The following is a 27,916-nucleotide window of genomic DNA, read 5'->3' as shown; positions in this document are numbered from 1 at the left end:
AGCGCCGCGGCACGAGTTGCCGAGCAGCCGAGCGGGCGGTCACTTCCGCGTCGGGCCCCGCGGCGTCCAGCGGCCGCACCGACGGCCGGGCGGGCCGCAGGTCAGTCGGGGTGGCCGCCTCCCCGAACCCGCCCGTGCCCAGGAGCGGGGCGCGGGGTGCGCCGTGGGTCTGGGAGGCGGGGTCCGGGCCGCGCCGCCAACACCGGCGCCCCTCGGCTGAAGGCTCGGGCTTCCGGCCCTTTCGGCATCCCGGGCCTCGGAGAGACTCAGGGCGGGGCTTTCGGGTGTCTCCGCCCCTCCCCCCGTTTTGTGCTGTTTTCCTGGGAGGCGTGTGACTGTCTTTGGCCTCGCCTCAGCCTGGTGGGGACCCTCAGACAGGACTCCCCACGCCGCCCGGCTCGGTGCCGGGGCCCGGAAATCTGCATTCACTGCGGGCTTCTACCCTCTCCTCCCACCCCCCACCCCCCAAACTCCCGGATTAATATGGAAGTGGGTGGTTCCAGGTCCTCACCGTGGAGACACTCCCCGGTCCCGGCCACTCCCGACGCGGCGGGGAGGCTCAGTGGGTGCATTTGCGGGGGGAGGGGCCAGCGGCTGGCCTGGATATGGTGGCCCCGGGACCTCTCCTGTGGGGGGTGTCCCTCAGTCCTGGCTCTCCAGAGCGGGAGTCTTGAGCTTGCCGGGTGACTGCTGGGTGAGTGGCAAGGCAAGGAGCCTTGAGGTGAGATGGTGTACGGTGCAGCAGGCAGAACTTGAACTCGGTCCCGCGGGCCCGGTTTCGGTTTCCTGGCGACTCCACTTTGTAGCAGGACAGTGCGCTGGAGCCCTCACACGACTCGCTTCTTTCAGGTGTCCTCTGTCAGTAGGGACAGAGCTTGCTGCCCACTCGGGCTGTGCGTGTGGCAGACCTGGTTCCCAAGGGCGTCACGTGTGAGCATCCTGTGGGTTGGACAATGTGATGCTGGCCTTGTTTTCTCAGGCCTGAGAGCTCTCCGTGATCGGGGGATTAAACACGTGAGATAAGATATGGTGAACAGAGGTACAAACTATGGAGACCTGTGTCAGGATTCTAGGAGGGAGTGTACCCGGGAAGGCCATGCAGGTAGTGTACCCCACCCTGTGAGGAATCCATGGGATTTGGCAAACCAGTTCTAGTAGGTGACTCAGAGGTGTGCTCTCAGGCTGGCATTGGGTGCTGTGCCCAGGCTATCTGGGCAGCTCCCCACAGGTGACATCCATAGATGATTTTTGAAAGTTGTGTCTTTGACTTGGTGAGTTTTGTCCACCGACCATATTTGACCCAGGTGGTCTTCTTAACGTCCTATCCCCTGTCATTGGGGCTGCCTTAAATGGTAAAGCCTTTCCAAACAGCTCCTGATTGAGTGTGTAATTGGAGTGCTGGGTTTGGATACCAGGTTTGCTGGGTGTGGATACTGTAGTTGAGCAGCAATAGCCATTTTGCAGTTGCTAGAAAGTGTGTAGACTCAGGACTGTCCATTATTGGAGTGCCTTCTAAGTCATTGAGCTAGATATGATTCAGAGAAAGGCCATGAACAATTGCTCCGTCTCCAGAATGGATTAGGTATTAGAGCCAACTTTCCCTAAAGCTTCAGCCATTTGGAGAGTGAAGAAACCAGGGGGTGATTTAGAAATAGTTATTGTTGTTTAGACCAGACCAGCCTTATGGGGTTGATCTCAACTGATAAAATATATAGTCCCTTGCTTCTTAAGAATCACATTTTCTGCTAATTTCTGCTCTTTTGTTTCCTTAAATCTCCAGATCAAGGTCTTCGGTTATAAACTTTATGGTAAAGTGTATGTAATTTTGCATCATATTTATCATTTATTAAATACTTAATTGGAGACAGACTGTGCCACATACATTTTATACTTGTCAATTGTTCCTCTGGTAGTTTTTCGAGGCAGGCGCAGTTACTGCGATGCATTTTATAGTTTAGAAAAATGGGCAGAGAAGCACTGATCCAAGCTTGTAAGTGCTAAAGCAAGGCAGTCTCATTCCTTGCTCCATCTGCAGTCTAGAGCTTCCTCAGACTTTAAAAAGCTAAGTCTCTATTACAGATCATAAATGCACCTCACATCTGCTTTTTGTGTGTCAGACTACGCATTATCTTGTTTAATTCTTTCAACAGTGCAGCAGCAGCTATAATTTGGTTGTAATACTTAATTATCTTTTAAAAATCCCCTGAGCCAAAGTTTTCCAGCTGCTTGTTGTATCTCAGACTCCTTTTTAAAGTATGTTTGTTTTATTATCTGTTTAGAGCAGTGTTGGAAAGAACCATCGTAGTGATTGTCTTTTTTTTTTACAGAGGGAAACCGGACCGAAGTCATTTTGCAATTACAAAAATTTTCAAGGCAAAAAAGTAACATGTCCATGGAAACAATGGAAGGTCAGAAGGCAGAAGAGGACGTATTAGAAGTCCTTCGACTGAATGTGGGTGGCTGCATTTACACAGCGAGACGTGAGTCCTTGTGCCGCTTCAAGGACTCAATGTTAGCATCCATGTTTAGTGGTCGTTTTCCTCTAAAAACAGATGAATCAGGTAAATATCGACAGTTTCCAAGTATTAGTATGAATACTAATTCAAATCTGAGCCTAGTCTGTATTCCTCTTGATTTTCCTAATGACAGCAGAGTGTATTAGTATATTAATACTTAGATGGAAGTACAAGATTTATCATAAAGTACACAGGGAAATTAAATAGATGTTTTTAGAATCTGTGATGCTGTCAAAGTTGACAAAAAGTGAAAGGTAAGTTGGCATTAAAAGGCAACAGTGACTTCATGATGGGATTTAATTATGTTTTGAAAGTTGTTAACATGCCCACAATGCCTTGGGCAAAGGGGTTGAGGCTGATTAAATATGTTTCTTATGTCTGTGATCTTGAAGGGAAGTGAAGGTGGCTTTCTCCCACCTCCTCTGGAGAAAGCAGTTACTCTCCTAGCAGATAGGGCCGTCACTGTCGGTGTGGGCATCGTGTTAAGCATCCCACCTTGTCTAATCATGTAGCCTTGCATGAACTGAGGTGTAGGGCTACCAAAATAGCATGAGACCATTTATCACCCCTGGCAGGAACTGAAAACTGGTGTTTTGAAGAAACTGCAGGTTGGGGTTTTGAGGGAGAGTTCTCTTCTTTGAGGGCTCTGGGATTCAGTGAACCTGTTACTGGTTGTAAAGAAACTTCAGCAATGCAAGTGCCGCTTTTTTCACTTCTTAATTGATACTAGGACTTTGTGAACTCACTCTTTGTTTTGTATTAGAAGAACGGGATTATGGAGTCTTGAGACGTTGCCTTACCATCTGAGTGGTAGTTGGAAGAAAAAGGTAGCAATGACTGGTGTTTAGGCCTTTGATGCCCCTCTGGACAAAAAGGTTGCTGGTGAATACTCAGCCTTGTGATAGGGACCTGTGTTGGCCCAACAGTCCTGTTCCTGGTGGTAGGGATGGGGCATCATATAGTGCTGGGGATTAAAACTCAAGGCCTTACACAAACAAGGCATGTACTCCACTTCTTTGTAGCTAACTCCATACCCCTAAGTTTTACTTTTTTAAAATCTCTTCCTTTTCTAAACAAGTCAAAGGAGAAAAGGCATTATCAAGAAACTTCACATAGAAATATCATTTTATTGTAATCTTGCAAAATTGTCTTAAGAATAAGCTTTTTATCAAAAAGTGATACCAGCACAACATTTTTCTTTTAAAGTTGAGGATCTTTCAGTTGCAGTGTTGTAAGTCCTAACATACGACCTGGCTGGAGTTAGGAAGCCAGTGCCAGTGTTTGTATGTTGGTGATACAACATCGCAGCAAGTACTGTTGTGCTCTCATTTGATCTTTTCCTGGCTCAGCTGGGTTATGACTAAGAGGTAGCTTCCTATTCTAACAGCAGTTAGTCCCAGATCTCCATGGTTTTGCAGTGGCCATAGTCAAAATCTGTCATTGTATCCAAAGTTCCAAACAGGATACTGGAGAGAGATTTCAGCTAGGGAGCTTGCTTTGCACTCAGCCTACCTGACTTCGATCCCTGGCACCCCATATGGTCTTGTAGCCTAACCAAGAATGATCCCTGAATACAGCAAGTAGTAAGCTCTGAGCAATTCTGGATTTGACCCATTCCCCGCTTCCCCCAAATGAAAACACAAAACAAAACAAGCCCACAACGTTTCAAATGTTGCTCAGAATACATTTTGTCTGTGGTAAGAAGAAGACAGAGGATCACCAAATTGGACTTAACCTATTTGAACAACAGATATTAAGAAGCATTCCTTTTTTTTTTTTTTTTGGCTTTTTGGGTCACACATGGTGGTGCGCAGTGGTTACTCCTGGCTCTGTATTCAGAATTACTCCTGCCAGTGCTCGGGGACCATATTGGATGCCCGGGATCGAACCCAGGTCGTCAACGTGCAAGGGAAATGTCCTACCCACTGTACAATCACTCTGGCCCCAAAAGAAGTATTTCTAATTACCAAGTCCCTTAGTCTGATTTTTTGTCCCACATCTTGAAATTTTATTGACTTTCATTAAGTGTCTGTGTGCAATCATTTTTGAACTTATTCTTTTCTAGGGGCTTGTGTTATTGACCGTGATGGACAGCTGTTTAAGTACCTTTTGGATTATCTTCATGGAGAAGTTCACATTCCCGCAGATGAGCAGACTCGAGTTGCATTACAGGAAGAGGCTGATTACTTTGGCATCCCTTATCCATATTGCCTCTCTGATCACTTGGCCAATGAAATGGAGACATATTCTTTAAGGTCAAATATAGAACTTAAAAAGGTCTTGGCATTTTCTTAAGTTTTAATATATGTATATGCACACACACATATATGTATATATATATTTTTTTATTTATTGAACATTTATATCCACAATGCAGTGTGTATTATTTTTCACAGCCTATCTTTTCACATAAAACTTCAATGAGCTAATCTTTTAAAATAAATTTTGAAGACACATTTCTTACTCCTCATATTTTCAAGGCCAAAATGCTATTCAAGAAAAGTATCTTATATTTCCACTCCAAGGCTTATGAAGTGTTTATTACTCACTTGAAGATTTAACATATTCTGATGGTGCTTTTGTAGAATTATTTTGCTCTTCAAATTCTTTTAAAATTATGAATGTGAGGGCATAATGTATTACTTTGTTGACTGTGATGAGTTTTTTAAAGAATGGTAAAAATGATATAATTGGGTAAAATATGTTGCATTGACAGCTTATATCTTATTTAGTGAGTGGAACAGTTCGTTACTGTTAAAATATCAGTCCTGAGTAGTTCACTTTGAGATAAATCCATCTCTTTATGGAGTACTTTCCATATTTGTGTGAAAAGTATGCAAGGAGCCAGGCTGAGTTTTCTGTATGTCCAGTTTTCCTGTGTGCGCTGCTAAAGTAGGTAAAAGGTAAAGGTAAAGGCCCTCCCGTTGATCATCGATTTGCTCCAGCGGGCCCAGTAACGTCTCCATTGTGAGACTTGTTGTTACTGTGTTTGGCATATCGAATACTCTCGGTAGCTTGCCGGGCTCTCCGAGAGGGGCGGAGGGATCGAACTCGGGTTGGCCATGTTGGCCGAGAGCAAGGCAAACGCCCTACCCGCTGTGCTATCGCTCCAGCCGCTGCTAAAGTAAGCACAGTAAAATTAATTTTTTTTATCTGTAGCAAGACTTCACTGCTTTATCTTATCGATATAATTATATTTCTAGTAATTGGTCCTTTGAGCAAGCAAGGTTTTTTTACTCCCAGATAATTGTTAATGATGAAATATGGTTTGGATTGATTTGAATGCTTTGAATTAGATGTTAATGTTTAGTAGAGCAAGCTGTAGCCTGGCTATTAGGAGTGCAGCTTTGACGAGATCAGTGACTTGATTGCAGATCTCTGACTGGAGTTTGTCTGGCTCCGTGGGTTTTGCTGCTCAAGTTATAAATTGAGTTGTCTGTCAGGCAATCTTAACGGTGCTGTTTGCACATCTGCGGAAGCTGTCCCAAATGCCTGATCAGAACATGGCAGTGGATTGATATTCATCTTCTGAAGTCCCTGCGCTATTCCTGGTTTATATTCAAAAGGAACACCTCACATTCATTCTGTCAGCCAGTACACATTTATGTGAATTGTCTGTGGTATAGAGCACTGTACTAGAGAGTGTGGGACATAAAAAAAATACAACATACCTTGTCCTTGGACAGTGTAATGTAGTTGGGCATTCTCGGAGATGTGCAAGTAAAGTTAATGGCCAGCACAGGAGTTAGCTGAAATGAAACGAAAATGCAGGATTGGTTAGAGCCCTGTTTTTGCTCACTGAATCAGGAAATGTTAAGCTTCTCCTTAGTATCAAGCACTACTCCAGGTACTGGGAATGGTGCAGTGAATAAAACAAGACAAGTGTGCTTGTCCTTGAGATTGTCACATGCCAGTGCCATTTTCCTCAGGGAAGCCCCATCCCTCATTGCTCCCTTCCCCAGTACCCAGGAACTCTCCTGCTCTTTTCCTGATCAGCTGGTCATTTCACCAGGTAGCACTTCCTATGCACTAATGGCTTATTTTATCACTGTTTTCTTCATTAGCTATAAACTCTAGAAGGATTCTTGTTCACTTTTTATCTCCAGACCTTAGCACACATTAGGTACTTAATATTCAAGTGAGCAAACAAATGCCTAATGAGTACAGTGAGTTCATATAGCACTGCACTGCACTGTCCTCCCGTTGTTCATCGATTTGCTCAAGCGGGCCCAGTAACATCTCCTTTGTGAGACTTGTTGTTACTGTGTTTGGCATATCGAATACGTCACGGGTAGCTAGCCAGGCTTTTTCGTGCGGGCGATATACTCTTGGTAGCTTGCCGGGTTCTCCGAGAGGGGTGGAGGAATCGAACCTGGCCACGCGCAAGGCAAACGCCCTACTGCTGTGTTATCCTGGCAGGGGAGTTCATATATCCTTATTTAAAACAAAAAGTTAATCTAGTTAATCTGTAATTTGATTTGACATTGGAACCATCAACCATAGGTCTAGTCAGTAGAAGGTGAAAGGAAGAGTAAGTCAAATGAGAAATTGGGGCAAGGAAGAGGAAAAGCTTCCTCTTTAAGCTAGTGTTTAATTACTCTAGGAAGTTTTTAAAGTGGTGAGGCTGAGAGAAAGAAATAGACTGTTATTCAGTATGGAATGGATTCTCTAGATTTTCTGTGTAGAAAAATTCTGGTATTATTCTTTGGGTAATGTTTTCTGTGACATTCTCCCCTTACTCCCAATCCACTTCAGCAATGCATGATGAGTTTTTAAAGGTATATAGACTAGTCTGAAATTTATAATCTTTTTATTTCCCTTTTGACCAAAATGAAAGTGAAGCTTTATATGAAAGTAGTAGTGCAAATTCATTTTACTGTACTCCAGGCTTAAACTCAAATTTTATATATATTTTCTGCTTTAGGCTTTAACAGACTTCTGTGATTCATATGGTTTAGTTTGCAATAAACCAACAGTTTGGGTCCTCCACTATCTTAACACATCCGGTGCAAGCTGTGAGAGTAGGATTATTGGTGTCTATGCCACCAAAACGGATGGAACAGATGCTATTGATAAGCAGCTGGGAGGACGAATTCACAGTAAAAGCATTTTTAAAAGGTATGTCCATATTTAAATAAGAAAAAGAACAAAAAGTGTTGATCTCTTTAATGAGGTGTTAGCAAGTGGATTTTATGTTTGACTGGAAAAAACCATCAACATCTCTCAGCAGATGGAATGAGCCCTGATAGCTGGAGACAGGCCTGCTTCATAAGGAACTTAAAATTATATTTCTTATATATAAAACCTGAGGTCTGGAGCTAAGGATATAGCTCAGAGGGTGAGAGCACATGCCTTACATACATGGGGCTCAATCTCCAGTACCACTCTCCCCTCCTACTCCTCATCCATCCCTTCCCAACAGATCCAGCCCAATCAACTGGCCCTGGCTGCTAAGTATCACCCCACTGCTGGGATATTAGTGCAGCAAGAGGCCCATTCCCAAATACAAGGTCTAGGATAGTGGTTCTCCAGCAGGGGTGGACTTCAGGATGTACTGTGAAGTTTTATTTGCAGAAAGGGAAGAGGGATAAGACTGGCAAAATGCCACACCTGGGTTCTTTCCTAAGACCACAGTCTGGCGTGTAAATCAGTGATCTGGGAATGTAGCAGTGCATTTTAGTAACCCAGGACCCTCCTGCTGGCCTCTTGTGAGTAACCTGTACTGAGAACTGGGGAAAGGCTTCCCTGTCCCTCCCAGCTTTCAAATCCAATGATTTGAACTTTAAAGAAAATTCTTAAAATAGTGAGGGTTAATTCACTTTTCTTTTTCGTAATTTCCTGGGCTGTTGAATTGGACAAGAAATGTGAATATGAACCACTTATCACACTGAATATTAACTCAGTGAGTTATGTGTACTTGTCTTTTGGTAATTAAGTGTATCATCTGCTTCTCAGTTCCTTGTCAATCAAAATGTTTCTAGGTAAGATATGTTAAGTAGCTGGCAAACCATTAGAAAAGTTTTAGAAATGATTGAATGTTTTCTAATTTTACTAGATTTGACTTATTTTTAAAAAATAAAATTTAAGTACTTAGTGATTTGTCTGTATGCTCTATATTGTGAAATTAATAAATACTTTATTACAGTTTAAAATGCTAATTGTGGGACCAGAGCAGGTAGGATGCTTGCCTTGCATACAGTCGACCTGGGTTTGATCCCTGGCATTCCATAATGGTCCTCCCAGCCCCACCAGGAGAATTCTTGAATGCAGAGCCAGACGTGACCTCTAAGCATCACTGGGAGTGACCTACAAAATAAAACAAAACAAAAAATAAAGCTAGATTAGTATATAACTATGGTGTATTGATATACTTTTGTATCTACTCACATATATTTATGCTTAAAAATACAGAAGTATTCTATGCCTATATGTTTTATTCTTTTTTTTTTCCCTTTATTTTATTTTATTTTTTTTAAAGTTGTAGATTTACAATTTTTTGTGCTTTGGTTTCAATTATACAATGATCAGATACCCATCCCTCCACCAGTGCCCATTTTCCACCACCATGGATAATATCCCTCCCACCCCCATCCCCCCATCCCCCCTGTCTCTGTGGCAGGGCAATCCCCTGTGTTCTCTCTCTCCTTTTGGGTGTTGTGGTCTGCAAAAGAGGCATTGAATGGCAAACATGTTCAGTCCATAGTCTACTTTCGACATGCATCTCCCCTCCTGGGAGGATCCTCCAAACATCCTTTATTTGGTGCTCCCTTCTCTATCTGAACAGCCCTTTCCTCTAGGATACCCGGCTGGCCTCTAAGTTATGGAGTAATCCTCCTGGTGCTGATCTCAGCTATTCTTGGGTATTAATCTCATACTTTGTTACTTTATATCCCCCAGATGAATGCAATCTTTCTATGTCTATCCCTCTCTTTCTGACTCATTTCGCTTAGCATGATACTTTCCATATTGTACCACTTGTATGTAAATTTCATGACTTCATCTTTTCTAAGAGCTACATAGTACTCCATTGTGTAGATGTACCAAAGTTTCTTTAACCAGTCATCTGTTCTTGGGCATTCAGGTTTCTTCCAGTTTCTGGCTATTGTAAAGAGTGCTGCAATGAACAAACAAGTGCAGATGTCACTTCGACTATACATTTTTGCCTCTCTGGGATATATTCCCAGGAGTGGTATTGCTGGGTCAATATGTTTTATTCTTGATTAACAAGCATTTATTGTTTACTCATTATAACATACATACTTTGTCTAGCTGACATAATGACATAATGTATATATTTACAGACACTTATATACATTCATACCTAGGTAGTAATTTTTTTAAGATTTTTTTTGCACTATTTCTAGAGAGGCGGGAAATAATGTTCAGTACATTTGGAGCTATTATTCAGTAGCAGAGTTGAAGAAAATGATGGATGCCTTTGATGCCTGGGAAGGAAAAGGTACAGTACATTTCTTTTATTTCATGGCAGCATGTAGACTTTCCTTTAGTAAGATAAGGTAAACTTAAATATTGCATTTCTTTGTTTAGACAGTGATTTTTTATGAGGGTCAAGGAATTTGTCAGTTCATACTAAGTTGAGGTGTTGAGGCTCACTTAGAATTAAGTCTCAGGTGTTGTAATAGTTTATAATTCAGTAACTTGAAGTATGTTTGCTTATTTTGCTTATTGGGTCAATTAATACTCATCACTTACAATGTACCTAATATTATCCTAGGGGATATGCTTTTAGATTAAGCATAAAACATGTGATTTATAAAAATAATTAAAATAATGCTGAGATAATTAAATAATAATTAAATAATAATAATAATTAAATAATAAATAATAAATAATAATTAAAATAATTCTGTTTTAAGAGCCCTTATACATTAGTCAACGGCTGGAGCGATAGCACAGCGGGTAGGGCGTTATTGTTGAGAGATACTGCACACAGCTGACACGGCCAACATGAGTTCGATTCCTCTGCCCCTCTTGGAGAGCCCGGCAAGCTACCAAGAGTATCTCGCCTGCATGGCAAAGCCTGGCAAGCTCCCCCTGATATTGTCAATATGCCAAACACAGTAACAAGAAGTCTTAAAATGGAGATGTTACTGGGCCCGCTCAAGCAAATCCTTACATGTACAATTTGAAATTTGACTACCTTTTACCAAACTGCTATGTAAGCGTTGATGATAATGCTGTTTAATATTCAGTGTGATAAGTGATTCATATTCACATTTCTTGTTCATGAAACAAACTTGTATGTATTTGCCATTTTATTGATAAGGAAACTAAGTCTCAGAGAGGACAGTCCATTGCTTCAAGATCACAGAAGGTTAGCTGTTAACAAGCATGCTTTTGACTATCTGTTAGTTTCAGTCACTGTACCAAAACCTAAATTTTGGACTGAAGGAAAGTATAACATCTCAGATAATTTTCAAACTTGGTAGAGATGGATGCTACAAATCACATAGGATTATAATGTGGTCCCTTGTTACGTTTCCTTCTACCCCCAACAATATCTCTCAGGCAGATGGGATGAAGTATAATGAAAGATATATTACTCTTTTTTAAATGTCTTGTTTTAGGTTTATTTGATGTGCACTTAGGTTGAAGTACAGACCTAGTGTTATTCTGTGTGTCTCATTTCATGCTCCTGGAATGGCAGAATGCCAGGAGGCCTGGGGTCAAGGAGACATTTTGGCTAGGTTGTTTGAGTGACTCAGGAAGCTAGATCTGAGAGCTCACATCTGTTAGCATTGTTGAAAACATTGTAACTTTTTAAAAAAGTATGTGGTTGGTCATCATTGTTACTTAAAGTTCTTGAAGGCCTGTAGAGAACCATAAAATAGGAAATAGAAGAGAACAAAAGAACTCTTAGAAGGACCAACAATTTGCAGATTACTAATGATAAATTACTTACAAATTATAGGGTGAGGGCTGGAGCGATAGCACAGCGGGTAGGGCGTTCGCCTTACAAGCGGCCAACATGGCCGACCCGAGTTCGATTCCTCCGCCCCTCTCGGAGAGCCCGGCAAGCTACCGAGAGTATTGGATATGCCAGACACAGTAACAACAAAGTCTCCAATGGAGACGTTACTGGGCCCGCTCGAGCAAATCGACGATCAACGGGAGGGCCTTTACCTTTACCTTTACCTTATAGGGTGAAATCCCGTTCATGATAGCTATAAGCAAAAGATAGACACTTCTGCCCTGCCAAGAAATGCTTTATTTTCTTATGAAGAAGCTGCTATCCATCCATTTTTTCCATTCATCCATAAAAAAGAAAAATAGGGGTAAAGATTGTTATGGTTTGGCATACTAATATCTTGAGTAGGAAATCTAAATATTCTAATATTCAGTTCTTAGATGAAATTAAAGATTTAACACAGTACTTATCAAAATACCAACGGAATTCTGTGGGAATCTTGGAATTATCTTTAAAAATCCATTTGAGGATATATGCACACTTGTGTTCATTGCAGTATTTAATACAACAGCCACGATATGGAAATGCAAATGCCCACTATGGATGAATGGATCAAAAAGTTATGATGAATACTATACAGCTGTAAGAAAGGATAAAATCATGTTATTTACTTCAACTTGGCTGGTACTAGAGGGTATCATACTGAGTAAAGTCATTCGAAGGAAAGGGATAAATAATAATAACCTGCTATATGTGGGATTTAAAGTTAACACAGTAAGGGAGCAACAAAGGGCCAGAGACAACGAAATTGGAGAGTTGAACCAAAGATTTGAGTTTGCAGGATGGAATGTGAGGAGTTGAAAGGCAGAGGCTTATGGGACCTTGGTGGAGGGGAGGGGGCACTCTGGCGATGGGTGTTTTTTGAAATAATGTTTTCATTAAACTAGTATTAACAGTGTTGTATCTCAGTAAAGATTAAGTAAAACAAAAAGTGAAAAATCCGTGAAGGAATCATCAGTTAATAGTCAAGAACATGTCAAGAGAAGAAGTCATTACATGTGTAACTCAGTCAACCTAAGAAATACAGTCTGGGACTAGAGCGATACTACAGCCAGTAGGGTGTTTGCCTTGCATGCGGCCGACCCGGGTTCGATTCCCAGAATCCCATGTGGTTTCCTGAATACCACCAAGAGTAATTCCCGAGTGTAAAGCCAGGAGTAACCCCTCTGCATCGTCAGGTGTGACCCAAAAAGAAAAAATAAAAGAATAATCAGTCTTTAAAGATTTAAAATTTAAAGTCCGGCAGACCTCCAATACCTCCACTGCCTCCACTACCCAGCCGCAGACATGCTTCAGGATGCTTTCCAGACACTTGGGCCAAGACTCAAGCACGAGTAAAGCCCCACAGAATCAGGGAAGCAGAACTCTGTGACCTTGGACTCCAGGCTCAATGGACCCGGGAACAGAGATCCTCTGCCTGCTTCCAGCAGCCCGGCAGACCTCCAGTACCTCCACTACCTCCACTACCCAGCCGCCGCCACGCTCCAGGACGCTCTCTGGACTCTACGGCCACTTTGCGGCCACACGACACATCATAAAACACTTAATACAAGATTACTGCACCATATTTGATGGGGTTCAAATATGGTTTGAACCATGGGAACACCTGCAAGGATGATTAGAGGCCGCCCAAAAAGCCTCTATGTATTCGATATGCCAAAACCAGTATATACAATGGGTCTCATTCCCCTGACCCTGAAAGAGCCATCAATACAGCAGCGTTAAGAAGGATGAAGAAGGAGAGGCTGATAAAAAATCTCAGGGCTGAACTAGGCTGCCAAAACAAAGAAGGACAAAAATAATTAGCTGTACTTTCAATGCACGTATGCTGGCATCGGATGCTTCCATTTAGGACCTTATGGTGCAAGTGCAAAAGATTAAGTACAACATCATTGGTCTGACCGACATGAGAAGGCATCAATCACATCACGCCATTTTTGACACTGGAGAAGACCTGTTCTTTAGAACATGCGACAAAAGAGGCATTGGTGGTGTCATTGTCCTTGTCAACACGAACTTGGCCATAAACATTGATTCATTTGAATGCCTAACAACCTGAATCGGATGATTACACTTGAATAGATGTGGCTCACTATCAGTTTCTATCTTCGTTGTCTATGCACCAACATATGATGGAGAAATTGGTAAGTTCTACATGGAGCTGGAGAAGTTCTGTAAAGAAGACCACACCTTCTACAAGATCATTGTCAGTGATTTTAATGCCAAGATAGGACCGAGAAGATAAACTGAAGAACTCCACATCGGGACCCATGGCCTAGAATGGAACGAACAGGGTGAGAGACTGTCTGAGTTCATCATCTTGACCAAGACCTTGACCAAGACCTCTAAGTTCATCATCATGACCATGGTAACTCACAATTTCAGAAGGCCGAATCTAAACGTTGGACATGGGAGTCTCCTGGTGGACAGTTCCACAACGAAATTGACCACATCATATTCGATCGACAGTCTTGCCTGACCGATGTCGCTATTGTCCCAAAATTCCAAACGGGATAGGACCACCATCTCCTTTGTTCGAAATTCTACTTCACAGAGCAGGGAGAGAGGACTGCAAAGTTTAAGAAGAGAACTCCCAGAATGACCAACTGGGAGCTCTTTGGCACTATTACGGCAACATGGGAAGATGCAGTTGTTGACAACATTGAGGAGGAATACGATTGACTGTTCAGTACCTCCATGATTGTGTGAAGAACGTCAAGAGATAGTCACATCCACAAGCAAACGTCCGAGCTCGCAAAGCTGTGCAGAGTAGCGATAAAGGAAGACCTCAAAGAGAGAAGAGTAGCAGTACTGGCAGATGTGGTAGAAGCTGGGAAAAGCATTTGTAACGCCCACCTGTCCTTCGCCAACTACAAGACCAAGATGACTGCCCTCCGACGTCCTGATGGATCTATCACATCTTCCAGAAGGGCAGTGGAGAAGATTATCCATGACTTCTACTCGGATCTCTTTGACAGCCACGTCCACCTGCCCACATACCAAATTCCGCAGGATGGATATGTCATTTCCAGTGTTCTCCCTTCGAAATCCGACACGCCATTTTGTCGGTAAAGAAACGAACAGCACCCAGCCCAGACAAGGTCAGTCCTGAACACCTGAAGAACTTGCCGTCAGTACTCATCAATACACTGGCTCAGCTCTTCATACACTACCTGTCTGAATGCAAGGTTCTGTCCCAGTGGAAAACCAGCAGGTTTGTACTACTGTACAAGAAGGGAGACATCCACGACATTGGCAACTATTGCTCGATCTGCCTGTTTTCTCTTGTCTACAAGCTGTTCATTTGAGTCATCTTGAACAGGATTGGCAGAACACTAGATGAAGGACAACCATGCGAGCAAGCCAGTTTCTGAAAAGGATTCAGCACAATCGATCATATCCACACTAAAACTAAGCTCATTGAGGTTTCTCGGGAGTTCAAGATGCTGCTCTGTCTAACTTTCATTGATTTAAAGAAGGTCTTTGATTCTATTGAGACTGAAGCGGTCATCGAGGCCCTAGCCAAACAGGTAGTTCAAACTCAGTACATCAGGATCCTCTGTGAGCTGTATTGCGGATTCATTACCAGGATCTCACCATTCTACAGGGAGGTGATCATTGACGTCAAGAGAGGGATTCGGCAGGGTTATAACTATTTCACCAATATTCTTCATTGCCACACTTGAGAACGTCATGCGACAATTGGAATGGGAAGGAATGGGAGTGAAGATAGACGGTTGGCAACTACACCACCTCTGCTTCACTGATGACATTGTTCTAAAAATACCAAGCATCAGCCAAGCGGCACAAATGCTGGCCCACTTCGACCATGAATGTGGAAAGGTTGGACTACAGCTGAATCTCACGAAGACAATGTTTACGAGAAATGGTCTCATTCCTGACGTTCCATTCGCTCTCAACAAGACGAACATCTCTGAATGCAGCAGTTATGTGTACCTAGGTCGAGAAGTCAACACGACAAATGACCTGGCACCTGAGTTGCACAGGAGGAAGAGAGAGGCTTGGAACACCTTCAAGAGTGTCAAAGAAATAGCTAAGAGGATGAAGAACCTCTAGCTCCGGGCACATTTCTTTAATTCCACTGTTCTTCCTGCATTAACATATGCTTCAGAAACCGGGGCCACAAGAAAACAGGATGAGAACGCTATTCGGGTCTGCCAAAGAGGAATCAAAAGAGCTCTGCTTGGAGTATCACGCTTCACTCAAATGAAAGAAAGAATCCGGAGTTCCGACCTCTGTCAATGGTCAAGAATCAGGGATGCTGTCTCGTTTGCCAAGGTGTTGAAAATCAGATGGGCTGGACATGTAATGAGATTTGGACATGACTGCTGGACTAGAGCCATTACTGACTGGATTCCATGGAACATCAAAAAATCGCATGGCCGCCCATCTATGAGATGGTCAGACTTCTTCGTCAAGACCCTGAATGATCGGTTTGAGGCTGTTCACGTTCCTAGAATGAGCAGATGCCATTGGGCTACACTAGCATGCAACAGGGTCTAATGGAGACGTAACTGGTGCCCGCTCGAGCAAATCGCCGAGTAACGGGACGTCACGTGATCAAGTGATCAAAATTTAAAAAAAAAGAAATACAGACTAATTCTATTTGACAATAAGTTGTGTCATAGATATATAATAACAGAAAACAGGTATAAGAATAAGGTAAAGGTAAAGGTAAAGGCCCTCCCGTTGATCGTCGATTTGCTCGAGCGGGCCCAGTAACGTCTCCATTGGAGACTTTGTTGTTACTGTGTCTGGCATATCGAATACTCTCGGCAGCTTGCCGGGCTCTCCGAGAGGGGCGGAGGAATCGAACTCGGGTCGGCCATGTTGGCCGCGTGCAAGGCAAACGCCCTACCCGCTGTGCGGAGCGATAGCACAGCGGGTAGGGCGTTCGCCTTACAAGCGGCCAACATGGCCGACCCGAGTTCGATTCCTCCGCCCCTCTCGGAGAGCCCGGCAAGCTGCCGAGAGTATCTCGCCCGCACGGCAGAGCCTGGCAAGCTCCCCATGACGTATTCGATATGCCAGACACAGTAACAACAAGTCTCCAATGGAGACGTTACTGGGCCCGCTTGAGCTTGAGGTATAAGAATAGATGCAGATAATAAGACTAAGCCCCCCCAAAATTGTAAGCATAAAATTGCCATGTTATAAGAAGTATTTAATATCAATGGAAAGGATAGGTTCAATGAATGAGAAGCATGCTCGCAGAACACAGAACTTTGGCATTATATTACTTATGAAAATAATACCCTGTTGTCTTACGAATGAAAAATGAAACTAATAAACCAAAAGGAAATTTAGACAGATACTTGATTTTTTAGAAAAGAAATCATGAGCTTAAGAAATTATAAAGACTGGGCTGGAGAGAGAGTGAAGTGTTTGCCTTGCATATGACCAACCTGGGGTTCTATCCCTAGCATCCCATATGGTTCCCTAACCCACTAAGAGTGATTACTGGGTGCAAATCCAGGAGTAATTTGTGAGCACCACAGAGTGTATCTCTTCCAAAAAAGAAATTCCCAAGTCTCAAATATATATGATTTAATATTAAATATTTAAGTAATTAATATTTTATTTCATTTACTACCATTACTAATATTACTGAATTATGAACATTTAAGCATTAATTTTAAAACAAAAAAGTCAAAAGACTAAATACGTATACTCTGTTGATTATCTAAAAAAATATCCTCAATATAGATTTATCATGATTAGAAAATCAGCTCAATCCTTATTATCAGTGAATGTGTACGACATGACTACAAAACTCCCACAAAAAGAGATAACATGTGGCATGAAACTCAAACTCACTTGTCAGTCAAATATACATTACATTGAAACTTTTTTCTGTATGCCAGTTAGTAAAGATTTCACATTCTTGGAAGGAATAAAAGTATTAGATTTTTAAAAAAATAACTTATCAAACATCAATATGTGAAATTATTCACCTTCTTTGATTCAGTAATTCTGTTTCTAGGATACGCCTTAAAGTATCACCAAAGATTTGTGGACAGTGATGTCCAATTTGGTATTATTCAAAATAGTTTGAAAGAAAATAAGTGTTTGTAACAGAAGGTTAAATACATTTTTGTATACCCATGGAATAATACAGTGATTAAAATGTTTTGAGTTAGTTTTCATACAGATGAAAAGGAAACAAGATTAATTGTAAAGATTTTTTAATTAGGTACTAATTAAATAGGACTAGAAAAGACTATGAAATGAAGTATACAAAAATGTGATTCCTAATTTTAGAGATTTTGATGTTTCTATATGTGCTTTTTTCTGTTCTCTAATTTTGTACAATGTGACTTATTTTTGGAGGAGAGGTGCCTTATAGTCTTCTGGTTACTCCCAGTGGTACTTGGGGATCATAAGGTGCCAGAGATTAAATTCCAGGTTTACATATATCAAACATGACCTCCATTTCTTTGAGCCATCTCCCCAGCTTCTGAATTAACTTTCATAGTCAGTAAAAATTTTTTTTAATTTAATTAATTTTTTTAAATGGTTCCCAGGAAAAGAAATATTTTTAAATGAATAGCATTGTATTTATACAATGGTATATTAGTAGAGGCCCTGCTCGAGCGGGCCCAGTAACGTCTCCATTGGAGACTTTGTTGTTACTGTGTCTGGCATATCGAATACTCTCGGTAGCTTGCCGGGCTCTCCGAGAGGGGCGGAGGAATCGAACTCGGGTCGGCCATGTTGGCTGCGTGCAAGGCAGACGCCCTGCCCGCTGTGCTATCGCTCCAGCCCTCGCACGACCAGGTCTCGCACGACCACCCACGCAGTTTTATCCGGTAAAGCGAATGGTATATTACTTAGGAATAAATACATGGTCATTAACGTGGATTAAACTTCAAAGCATCAGACTAAAGAAGCTAGATACAAAAGGCTAAATCCTGTTTGGTTTCATTATCACATTTTAGGAAAGACAAGAGTGGGAAATGTCAGTAACTTTTAGGGATTGGAATGTTCTGTTATCTCCTTCGTTATGATTTTGATCACATGACTCTTATTTATCAAAGTTCATGGAACTTAAATACTTAAAATAGGTAAATATTTAATAGGTTTAAGTATTGAACTAAGTACTTAAAATGCTTAAAATAGGTGAATTTTAGGGTTGAGGTTTATAGCTCAGTGATACAGCACTTGCTTTTCATGTGTGAGGCCCTGTATTCTATCTCGAGCACCTATTTAATTATAAAATGGGTGGTGAAGTATGGTAACGTGTACATCAAAACTGTAAATGTTAGGGGGCTGGGGCAATAGCACAGCGGGTAGGGCGTTTGCCTTGCACGCGGCCAACCCGGGTTCAATTCCCAGCATCCCATATAGTCCCCTGAGCACCGCCAGGGGTAATTCCTGAGTGCAGAGCCAGGAATAACCCCTGTGCATCCTCAGGTGTGACCCAAAAAGCAAAACAAACAAAAAAACTGTAAATGTTAATAATATTGTAAACATAATGACTAAACTACAATTAAAAATTAATTTTGAATGTTAAATTTTATTGTATGCAAGCTTGATCCCATTAACTTAATTTTAAACAAACCTGTCACTGTCTTCCTGTTGTTCATCGATTTGCTCGAGTGGGCCCAGTAACGTCTCCATCATGAGACTTTGTTGTTACTGTGTTTGGCATATCGAGTATGTCATGGGTAGCTTGCCAGGCTTTGCCGTGTGGGCGAGATACTCTCGGTAGCTTGCCGGGCTCTCTGAGAGGGATGGAGGAATCGAACTCGGGTCGACCATGTGGGCTGCGTGCAAGGCAAATGTCCTACCTGCTGTGCTATCACTCCAGCCCTTAAACAAACCTAACAGATGAAATATGGTAATGCTTTTCAATATTACCAATAGGTTTGTGATCATTATCTGGCAGTTCTGGAAGTTTTGTTTTATTAAATTCATAGCATTCTTTGAGTACTAGCCGTGTTATTTATATTGTATATTTATATTCTGTATCTATTTATACTTTGATGCTGACTTAGTGTTATTGTCAGAACTTTTTTTTTTTTTTTTATTGAATCACCATGGGAAAGGTTACAAAGCTTTCAGGTTTAGGTCTCAGTCATGCAAATATCAAGCACATTTCCCTTTACCAAAACTTATTTTTTACCATGAAGAACCCCAATAAAACCCCACCCCCCACCCCTCCCAGTCCCTGTGGGGCAGATGAATTCTAGTTAACACTCTATCTGCTTTGATTAGATTCATTTTTTCAATAAAAGATTCACCACTATTATTTAGAGTTTACCCCCCCACCCCCAAATCAGACATGCTGACAAAGCATTGTGAAGTGATTTGCTTTCTACAGCTGGGTTCAAGAATTATATGTTGGTTTTGGATTTCTGCTATTTTACTTATTGACCCTGGAAGTATTTCTACTGAAAGTCAGATAGTTAAGAAATTGGTTTCTGTGCTCTGGAGTCGTGGCCGTGCTGGAGAGCCGCTAGTGGGGGGCAACTGGTGGCCTCGGTAGGGCATGAAGGGCAGACCGAAACGCCCCCCTTCCCATGAGGTTTTAGTCGCCCCCAGTCCCCCGGCTCATACCTGCTGTCCACAAGGCTCCCATGCGGCCGCCATCTTTCTTTCCAGAGAGGAGAAGGCGACTGGGGCAACACCCTTTCCCCTCCGGACAGACCTGATGGCCTGGATTAACGCATAGTCCCTTCACTTTTCTGCTCCAAGCTGCCGGGTTCTGAATTAAGTCCTTGTGCTTCTGGGGCCGTGGCCGTGCTGAAGAGCCGCTCGCGGGGGGCAACTGGTGACCTCGGTAGGGCGTGAAGGATGGACCGGAACGCCCCCCTTCCCATGAGGTTTTAGTCGCCCCCACTCCCCCGGCTCATACCTGCTGTCCACAAGGCTCCCATGCAGCCGCCATCCTTTCCAGAGAAGAGAGGGCGAATGGGGCAACACCCTTTCTCCTCCGGCAGACTTGATGGCCTGGATTAACGCATGGTCCTTTCACTTTTCTGCTCCAAGCTGCTGGGTTCTGCATTAAGTCCTTGTACTTCTGGGGCCGTGGCCGTGCTGGAGAGCCGCTCGCAGGGGGCAACTGGTGACCTCGTTAGGGCGTGAAGGACGGACCGGAACGCCCCCTTTCCCATGAGGTTTTAGTCGCCCCCACACCCCCGGCTCATACCTGCTGTCCACAAGGCTCCCATGTGGCCGCCATCTTTCTTTCCAGAGAGGAGAGGGCGAATGGGGCAACACCCTTTCCCCTCCGGACAGTCATGATGGCCTGGATTAATGCATAGCCCGTTCACTTTTCTGCTCCAAGCTGCTGGGTTATGCATTAAGTCCTTGTGTTTCTGGGGCTGTGGCCGTGCTCCAAACTTAACTATGATTTTCAGAGAGAAACGTTGGGTGGTTTACTTCCCTTGGATCACTTTGTATATAGAGAGATGTCGCGGCCGCGCGGTTTTGAGGAAAAGTCCTAGTTCCCGCATACTCGAGCTGTGTTTGTAGAGGCTTCTGGTCACCGGGGTTCCATCTGGGGGAGGCGGGATGCGGTACTTACCCCATCTGGGGCTTCCCGATGATCTCGGTTCTTTTTGGAACCTGTTTTTTTTTTTTTTTTCCTTCGGGATCTGTGGATCCCGCCCTCCATGTTGTCCTTCTCTTCGGCTGAATGCTGTCTATTGTCAGAACTTTAATGATTAAAAAAAAAAGAAGATACTAAGTCCATTCTTGGACTTAAAGATGACTAATTTTTTTTTCTTGCTTTTTGGGTCTCACCCAGTGATGCTCAGGGGTTACTCCGAGCTCTGCACTCAGGAATTACCCCCAGCAATGCTCAGGGGACCATTTGGGATACTGGAATCGAACCCTGGTCGGCTGCATGCAAGGCAAATGCCCTACCCGCTGTGCTCCAGCCCCAAGATGACTAATTTTTAATGTCAGATTATACTATTTTATTCAGTATTATAAGCTGGGTAAAAATTATGACTTGAATGTAAGCCTCTTAGTGCCTATAGTTTAGGGGCTTTTTTAAAAAAAATTGAAGTAAAATGCAAAATCTGTACAATAAAAGTACATATACATTGTCAAATTAAAAACATTTCTATTGTCTACCAAAGAAACCCAGTACTCTTTAAGAAATTATCTCCCACTAGCTCCTGGCAGTCACTAATCCGCTTTCTATTTCCTTGGATCTGTTGATTCCAGATATTTCATATAATTGGAATCATATGATACGTGACCTTTTGTGTATGACTTCTTTCACTTAGTCTAATGTTGTCAAGATTCATAAAAATATGTTTTCAGATTTCATTCAGGAACCAGAATTAAAAATTAAGATAAACGTGAGTGAACATCATTTGCCCTTTCTTTTTTTTTCCTTTTTTTTGGGTCACATCCGGTGATGCACAGGGGTTACTCCTGGCTCTGCACTCAGGAATTACTCCTGGCAGTGTTCAGGGGACCATATGGGATGCTGGGAATCGAATCTGGGTTGGCCGCGTGCATGGCAAACGCCCTACCCACTGTGCTATTGCTCCAGCCCCTGTCCTTTCATATTTAGATGAAACCCAGTGAAAGATGGGAAGACATATTAACCCTCCTGTCAAATGCATACACCACCACAATATTGCGACTGCATGCAAGGCACTTAGCATCTCCAGTGCTTAGTCTCTGCCATACCTTATCATAAGCATTTTGCTTTCATTACTTAGTTAAAGAACAATTAATTCTGTCATGTATGTCCTGTTATTGTCATCACTTTACAGATGGGAAAATTTAGGCTTGGGAAAGTTTGGTAAATTTCCCTCCATCCCGTGATTATGAGTGACCAAGTCAGAGTCAGACCAGGCAGGCCTGAATATAGAGTCTGAGCCTGTCTCTCACCAGCTCACATATAGCTGCCCAGTTCCCAGGCAAGACCTGCCAACTGTTCTCAGCTGCTCAGTGACAAGATTGGGGATCAGCCAGCTCTTAGAAAAGGTCATGAGCTGTGCCACTGCTACACTGGCTCTTCATGGGGGCACTTTGTATTGTGGTGTGTGTACCATCCTGAGTCACAGCGAAGGTATGAACCTTACATTGTTTCTGATTATTCTTGTCGGACATTGTAGTAATGAACAGTGGCTCTCTTCATTGTGTCTTTTTCCCTTCCAGGTATTAGCTACTGGCGCGTGCCTCATGAGTTGATAGAATGTTGGACTCTGGAGGAGCGACCGTTACTTGGAAGCCTGCGTCACATGGCCCCAATTCGGAAGAGGTTATTTGTGCTGTTGATAAATTTTACTACATTTTACTACCTTTCTAAAGGGAGAGTACATGATGGTGTCTGACTTTACTATACTTATCTTCTGGATGAATGTTCTGTCTTACCATCAAAAAAGTAAATCTTAAGTGAGAAGTATCAAAATGATGTAAAAATTCTTATTCTCTAAAGTTGATTATATAGTATATTCTTTTGGGAAAAGTGTGTGATTTTCTTTTTCTTTTTTTTTCTTTTTTTCTTTTTGGGTCACACGCAGCAATGCACAGGGGTTACTCCTGGCTCTGTGCTCAGGAATTGCCCCTGGCGGTGCTCAGGGGACCATATGGGATGCTGGGAATCGAACCCGGGTCGGCCGCGTGCAAGGCAAACGCCCTACCCGCTGTGCTATTGCTCTAGCCCAAGTGTGTGATTTTCAAAGGACTAGTGGAACCTGGGTTGTAGCTTAGTGGTAGAGCATGACTTGTATGTGTGAGGCCCAGGATACCATCTCTGGCACTTCCAAAAAAAATTATTTTTTGGGGGTGAGGGGTCAGAGAGACAGTACAGGGAATAAGAGCTAACCCTGAATTGGTCTCTGACACTGCATGGGTCCTCCAGGATAAATGGGTGTAGCACTCAAGGTGTCCTCGCACTTCTGGGGTGGCCTGGGTATCCCAGACATTGCAGAGCCCAAGCAACACTGCATCATAGGGCTCTTGCATTGAACTGCTGGCCTGCTTGGCAAGAACTGCTGGGAGGGAGCCTCAGACCTGAGAACCACCCCAGGAACTTACCCCCCCAGTCACAAAATACTGGCAGACACAGTGGTCCTATATGTGTGACATTTTCCCTCCTCAAAGTGGTGAATTCCCTTTCTATCTTGGTAATAGTCCCAACATTTATTAATATTATTATTATTATTATTTTGATTTTGGACCTCACCCAGAGGAGCTCAGTCCTTACCCCTGACTCTGCACACAGGAATCACTCCTAGCAGGGCTGTGGGACCATGTGGGGTTCCAGGGGTTGAATTTAGGTCAGCTGTGTGCAAGGCACATGACTAAGTCTCTGTGCTATTTCTTTAGTCCCCTTATTAATTGTTTTAAACAATTTTTCAAATTGAATATCCATGAGATAGACCTTTAAAAACTGTACATGACTGTACATGACTGGGTTTCGGTTATACAATGATCCAACACCTATCTCTCCACCAATGTACATTTCCCATCACCAATATCCCCCAATTCCCTTCCACAATCCCTCAACACCCCAGCTTGCCTCTCTCTCTCTCTTTTTGTGCGTTATGGTTTACAGTACAGGTACTAAGAGGTCATTGTGTTTGTTCAGGGCATTCACTTTTTATTGGACAGGAGTAACTTTTGTTAAGTGGGTGGCAACTTGGGGTGTGGACATGACTGCTTAGGCTTCTAGAAGTAAAGGGAGATGGGAGGCGGTAGCCCATCTTGACCCTGAAAAAGCCTGGAGATTTCAGTCACAAAACCGGCATACCTGAATTTTCAGCATATTACATCTCTGTGAGGTCCATCCCAAGATGATAGAGTCTGGCCGAGGGCATGGCAGCAATTTTGGATTGTGGGAGCAACCAGCTGCCAGAAGCTCTGCTTGGGTAGGCACCAGGCTGAACTGTGCCCCTCTGACTTACCCTTGTCTGCTCAGCCTTGTTTGGATCCAAGATTAACTGTGGCTTTTGATCTCTTTCTAGATTTATTTATGGGTCTTCTGAAGCAAGGCCGATAAATGAGCTTATATATCTGAGTCAGAGATTGTTTGTAGGTGTGTCTCCCACATACCTAAGTTTTGGCTGTTTAATTTCTCAGGAAAGTTGATCTCGAGCTGTTGGGGTCTGATCAAAGTCAAAGCAGCAATTTTGGGGTATCAGAAATCCTGAAGGCTGCTGATGTACTCGCCCCATAGGTACAGGTTGATCTGCTGGGGGCACTGCACCCCCTTAAGTAAACTTCAATGTTTTAAATTTCCTGTGATTTATTCTGAATTCTTTTTTCTACAGATTGCCACACACACCCATTTTTGTTATATGGTGCTTTCTAAATTATTCTCCACACCTGTGTCTTTTACATTTAAATACATTTAAACTTTTATTTCTTCAAATTCATTTAAAAAATACTTCTTAGTACTTTGGGTACTATTTGTAGATGTTCTAATTTTTTAATCACCCAGTTTAGAATTTGATTCATTGGTCCTATGGAATTACAGAATACTTTCTTACATTTGTTCTCAGGATTTTTCAGAGAGAAATAGAGAAATATGTTCCATTTTTAGTAGTTAATCATCCTTTATTAAAACCTATCTTTTATGCTTAAAGGCCCTTGTTTTATTATCATCATTTATTTTGCCTCTGGAACCTATAGTCAGAAAATATTATTTGGGTCTAGAGTCATGGCACTCAACTAGAGGCGGGTGAGTAGTGCCCCCAGGGAATGGAATATTTGACAATATTAGGAGACAGTTTTGGTTACAGCTCTATGGAACTGGAGATGCTGCTGCCAGGGATACTTCTCAGTATACTTGAATGTGCAGGGCAGTGGAGAGAATAATCTGAGCCCCAATGGCAGTGGTGCCAAGGTCAGGACACTCTTGCCTACCATCTGGTGGATGATAAGGCTAGTAAGCAAAGCAGACAGAAATGGTTTTATGGGGATTGTGCTCTTGTCATTGTTTTTCCCCTGGGATTTTATAAAACATCATTTTGATGCCTCAACAGTTATCTAAACAGTGATTCTGGACCATTTACGTGTCCTGTTGAGCCCTCTGACCCATCTGAGAAAAATGAATTGTGCTCAGGAGAGTGTTAGAGTGAGTGGTAGTCATGCACTTTGGTACATAAAGTGATATTCAAATCACCATGATATTGAGTCCAAGATCAGAGTTCACTATGTGAAACTCACCCTCTGTTTTGTGGGTTGGAGAAGTCATGGAATGAAGCTGATTGCAGCTGGAGAAGGTACAAGCAAGCCTTTGATAGTAGTTGGTTAACAGTTTCAAGACCATTTAAAACAATGGGTTCCCTTTACACTTTTTGTGTTGAATAGTAGACTCAGTGCAGGAATCTTCGAAGGTTTGTCCTGTACTTCTCAAATTCCAGCTGGACCATGAATTTGATGTCCTGGCAGTTCCCCTGGAAAGCTAGTTTTATGAAGGTCTCATTGCAGAATGACTGGGAAACATGAATGCAACAAAATTAAACTTTCATCCTTATTGCAGGTCTTCTCAGAAGCATTCATTTGTTAATGCAGATTTTCAAATCTCAACAGGACAGTAGTATATGTAGCAGCATTTCTCGTGCAACTCACATGAGGATTCCTGGAGACAGAGTTGTTTTGTCAAATTCTCATGAAACACTCCAATATTTAAGTTGTTGGTCATAAAATTACGTGATTTTAGAAGAGTTTGTATTTAAGCCAAATCTACCTCTGTACACTTGCTTAGTTTACTCGTGCTTTTGCTTGGAGATGAGAGATGAGGTAGATTGATACTTGTAAGCTCTAGATTCATGCTCTTGATGGAAGCTTTTTTGCTCACCCTGAAGCCAATCTTTGGAGAGTTTTCATTAGGGACTGTACCTGTAAATGCTGACATTCATGTACTTTTGTATTTACAGGCGCCTGGTAGCCTTCAACGAAGAGGGAGAAGGTGTGAACTGTAAGATTGGTCCTAAACCAGTCAGATTTTTGGGCCCTTCCACCAGCACCCAAATCAAAGTCAAGAACTCAGCTTCGGTCAAGGTGTCTCCAGTCATTGCAAGCCCATCTCCAAGTGCCAAGGCAGCTCAGAGTTCTGCCCTGTTGAAAGTGGGCACTGGGTCGCCTGGGTCTGGTGCTGCTGAAAATGGAGCCTCACACACACCTCCAGCCAAGGTCATGCTCACAGACAAGGCCACCCCACACCGAGTCATTAAACTAAAGCGGACTCCACTGTGTGCTGCTGGGCCTTCCCTACCTTCCTGCACTGCCAGAAGGTCATCTGCCCCAGAGCCGGCCCCTGAAGACCCCAGCGCTTTGGGCCTACAGACTGAGAATGGGCAGGGCCAGACTGATTGACAGAAATGGATTTTCAGTTGGGTTTTTGCCTCCCACTGCTTCCAGTCTCTGATGCGATAAGTGGCAGTGTTTATTGTTAGTGGTGAAAACAAGTTTCTATGTAGGATGATTAGGTGGAAAACTAATTGTGTAAAGTAGGAGGGAGTTTTAAAAGTGGTTGGGTCACTATTTATTTCTCATTTCCCCCTCTTCCAAATGATAATCTATGGACAGTGAATTTAGGTTTTTAAAAAATTATTTTTAAAATGGTTAATTGGCATTATGACAACAAAACATTCCTGCAAAATCATCACTTAGAGAAGTGTTCTTTGTTGCTGAAATAATTTACAGACCCAAGGTACTTTAACTTTTACTGCAACCTAGGACTAGGGGGGAGTTTGGGCTTAGATATTATTGTCTGGTAATGTTACTTCTTCCTGGTGCTATCTCATATCTGCTGGAAATTTGAGAGAAAATGTAGATCAAGGTGAAATGCCTACAGGATACACTCGGGCTGCGAAGGCATTATGAAAAGAAATGGGCAGGAGAAAAAGGAAGGCAATACTTTATTACACTTTGATGCTCACTTAATTGAACTTTTCTTAGATTGGCTTTTCTTAATCTTTTCCATTAGTCAGTTTATTTGTACATCATAAGGTTTCTTAGAGTAAGCACTATATGACATGTTTTTGGACTGAATTGTTCAAGTATTTTATTTTAATGTCATTAGTGAAATTTGGGAAGTACTTTAAAAAAAATTAAAAGTTAACTTTTTAACTAAAGTTAGTATTTGATTTTTAGAAGTGACCATTGAAGAGTCATTCTAATTATTATATTATTTTGTGCATAAAATTCCATGTAACTAGAAATTAATATTTTTAAACAGAATATTTTGATTAATCCTCTATTTTTTCACAATTGTTTAGTTGTGTGTTTACGCTTACATGTTATGTTTTATAATTCAATCACATATTTCTATCTTCCATGAGCAGTAGGCCTTCACTGTTTAAAAATAAGTTCATAAAGCAGGGTATTTTTTACTCAGTGCTTCTTGTTGTACTTGCATTGTTCAAGTATATACTCAAAATATTACTTTTTACAAAATAAAGTAAGAATTTTC

General features: G+C 42.3%; 1 protein-coding gene across 2 annotated transcripts; it reads left to right on the top strand.

Moving 5' to 3' along the window:
- Nucleotides 1-27,916, top strand: KCTD18 (potassium channel tetramerization domain containing 18). Of its 2 annotated transcripts, XM_056111739.1 has the most exons (7): nt 1-100; nt 2,328-2,561; nt 4,582-4,793; nt 7,441-7,634; nt 9,881-9,975; nt 22,651-22,753; nt 26,379-27,916. In XM_056111739.1, the coding sequence occupies exons 2-7, from the start codon at nt 2,387-2,389 to the stop codon at nt 26,815-26,817; spliced, it is 1,218 nt and encodes a 405-aa protein (XP_055967714.1). In that variant the 5' UTR covers nt 1-100; nt 2,328-2,386; the 3' UTR covers nt 26,818-27,916. The 2 variants fall into 2 exon arrangements, with proteins under 2 accessions (XP_055967714.1, XP_055967716.1); XM_056111741.1 differs by lacking the exons at nt 1-100; nt 2,328-2,561 and having other exon boundaries at nt 4,639-4,771.

The sequence above is a fragment of the Sorex fumeus genome, unplaced genomic scaffold (assembly GCF_029834395.1).
Source record: "Sorex fumeus unplaced genomic scaffold, SorFum_2.1 ptg000014l, whole genome shotgun sequence".
NCBI lineage: Eukaryota > Metazoa > Chordata > Mammalia > Eulipotyphla > Soricidae > Sorex > Sorex fumeus.
The sequence above is the reverse complement of the archived record's forward strand: the minus strand, read 5'-3'. Positions and strand labels throughout refer to the sequence as shown.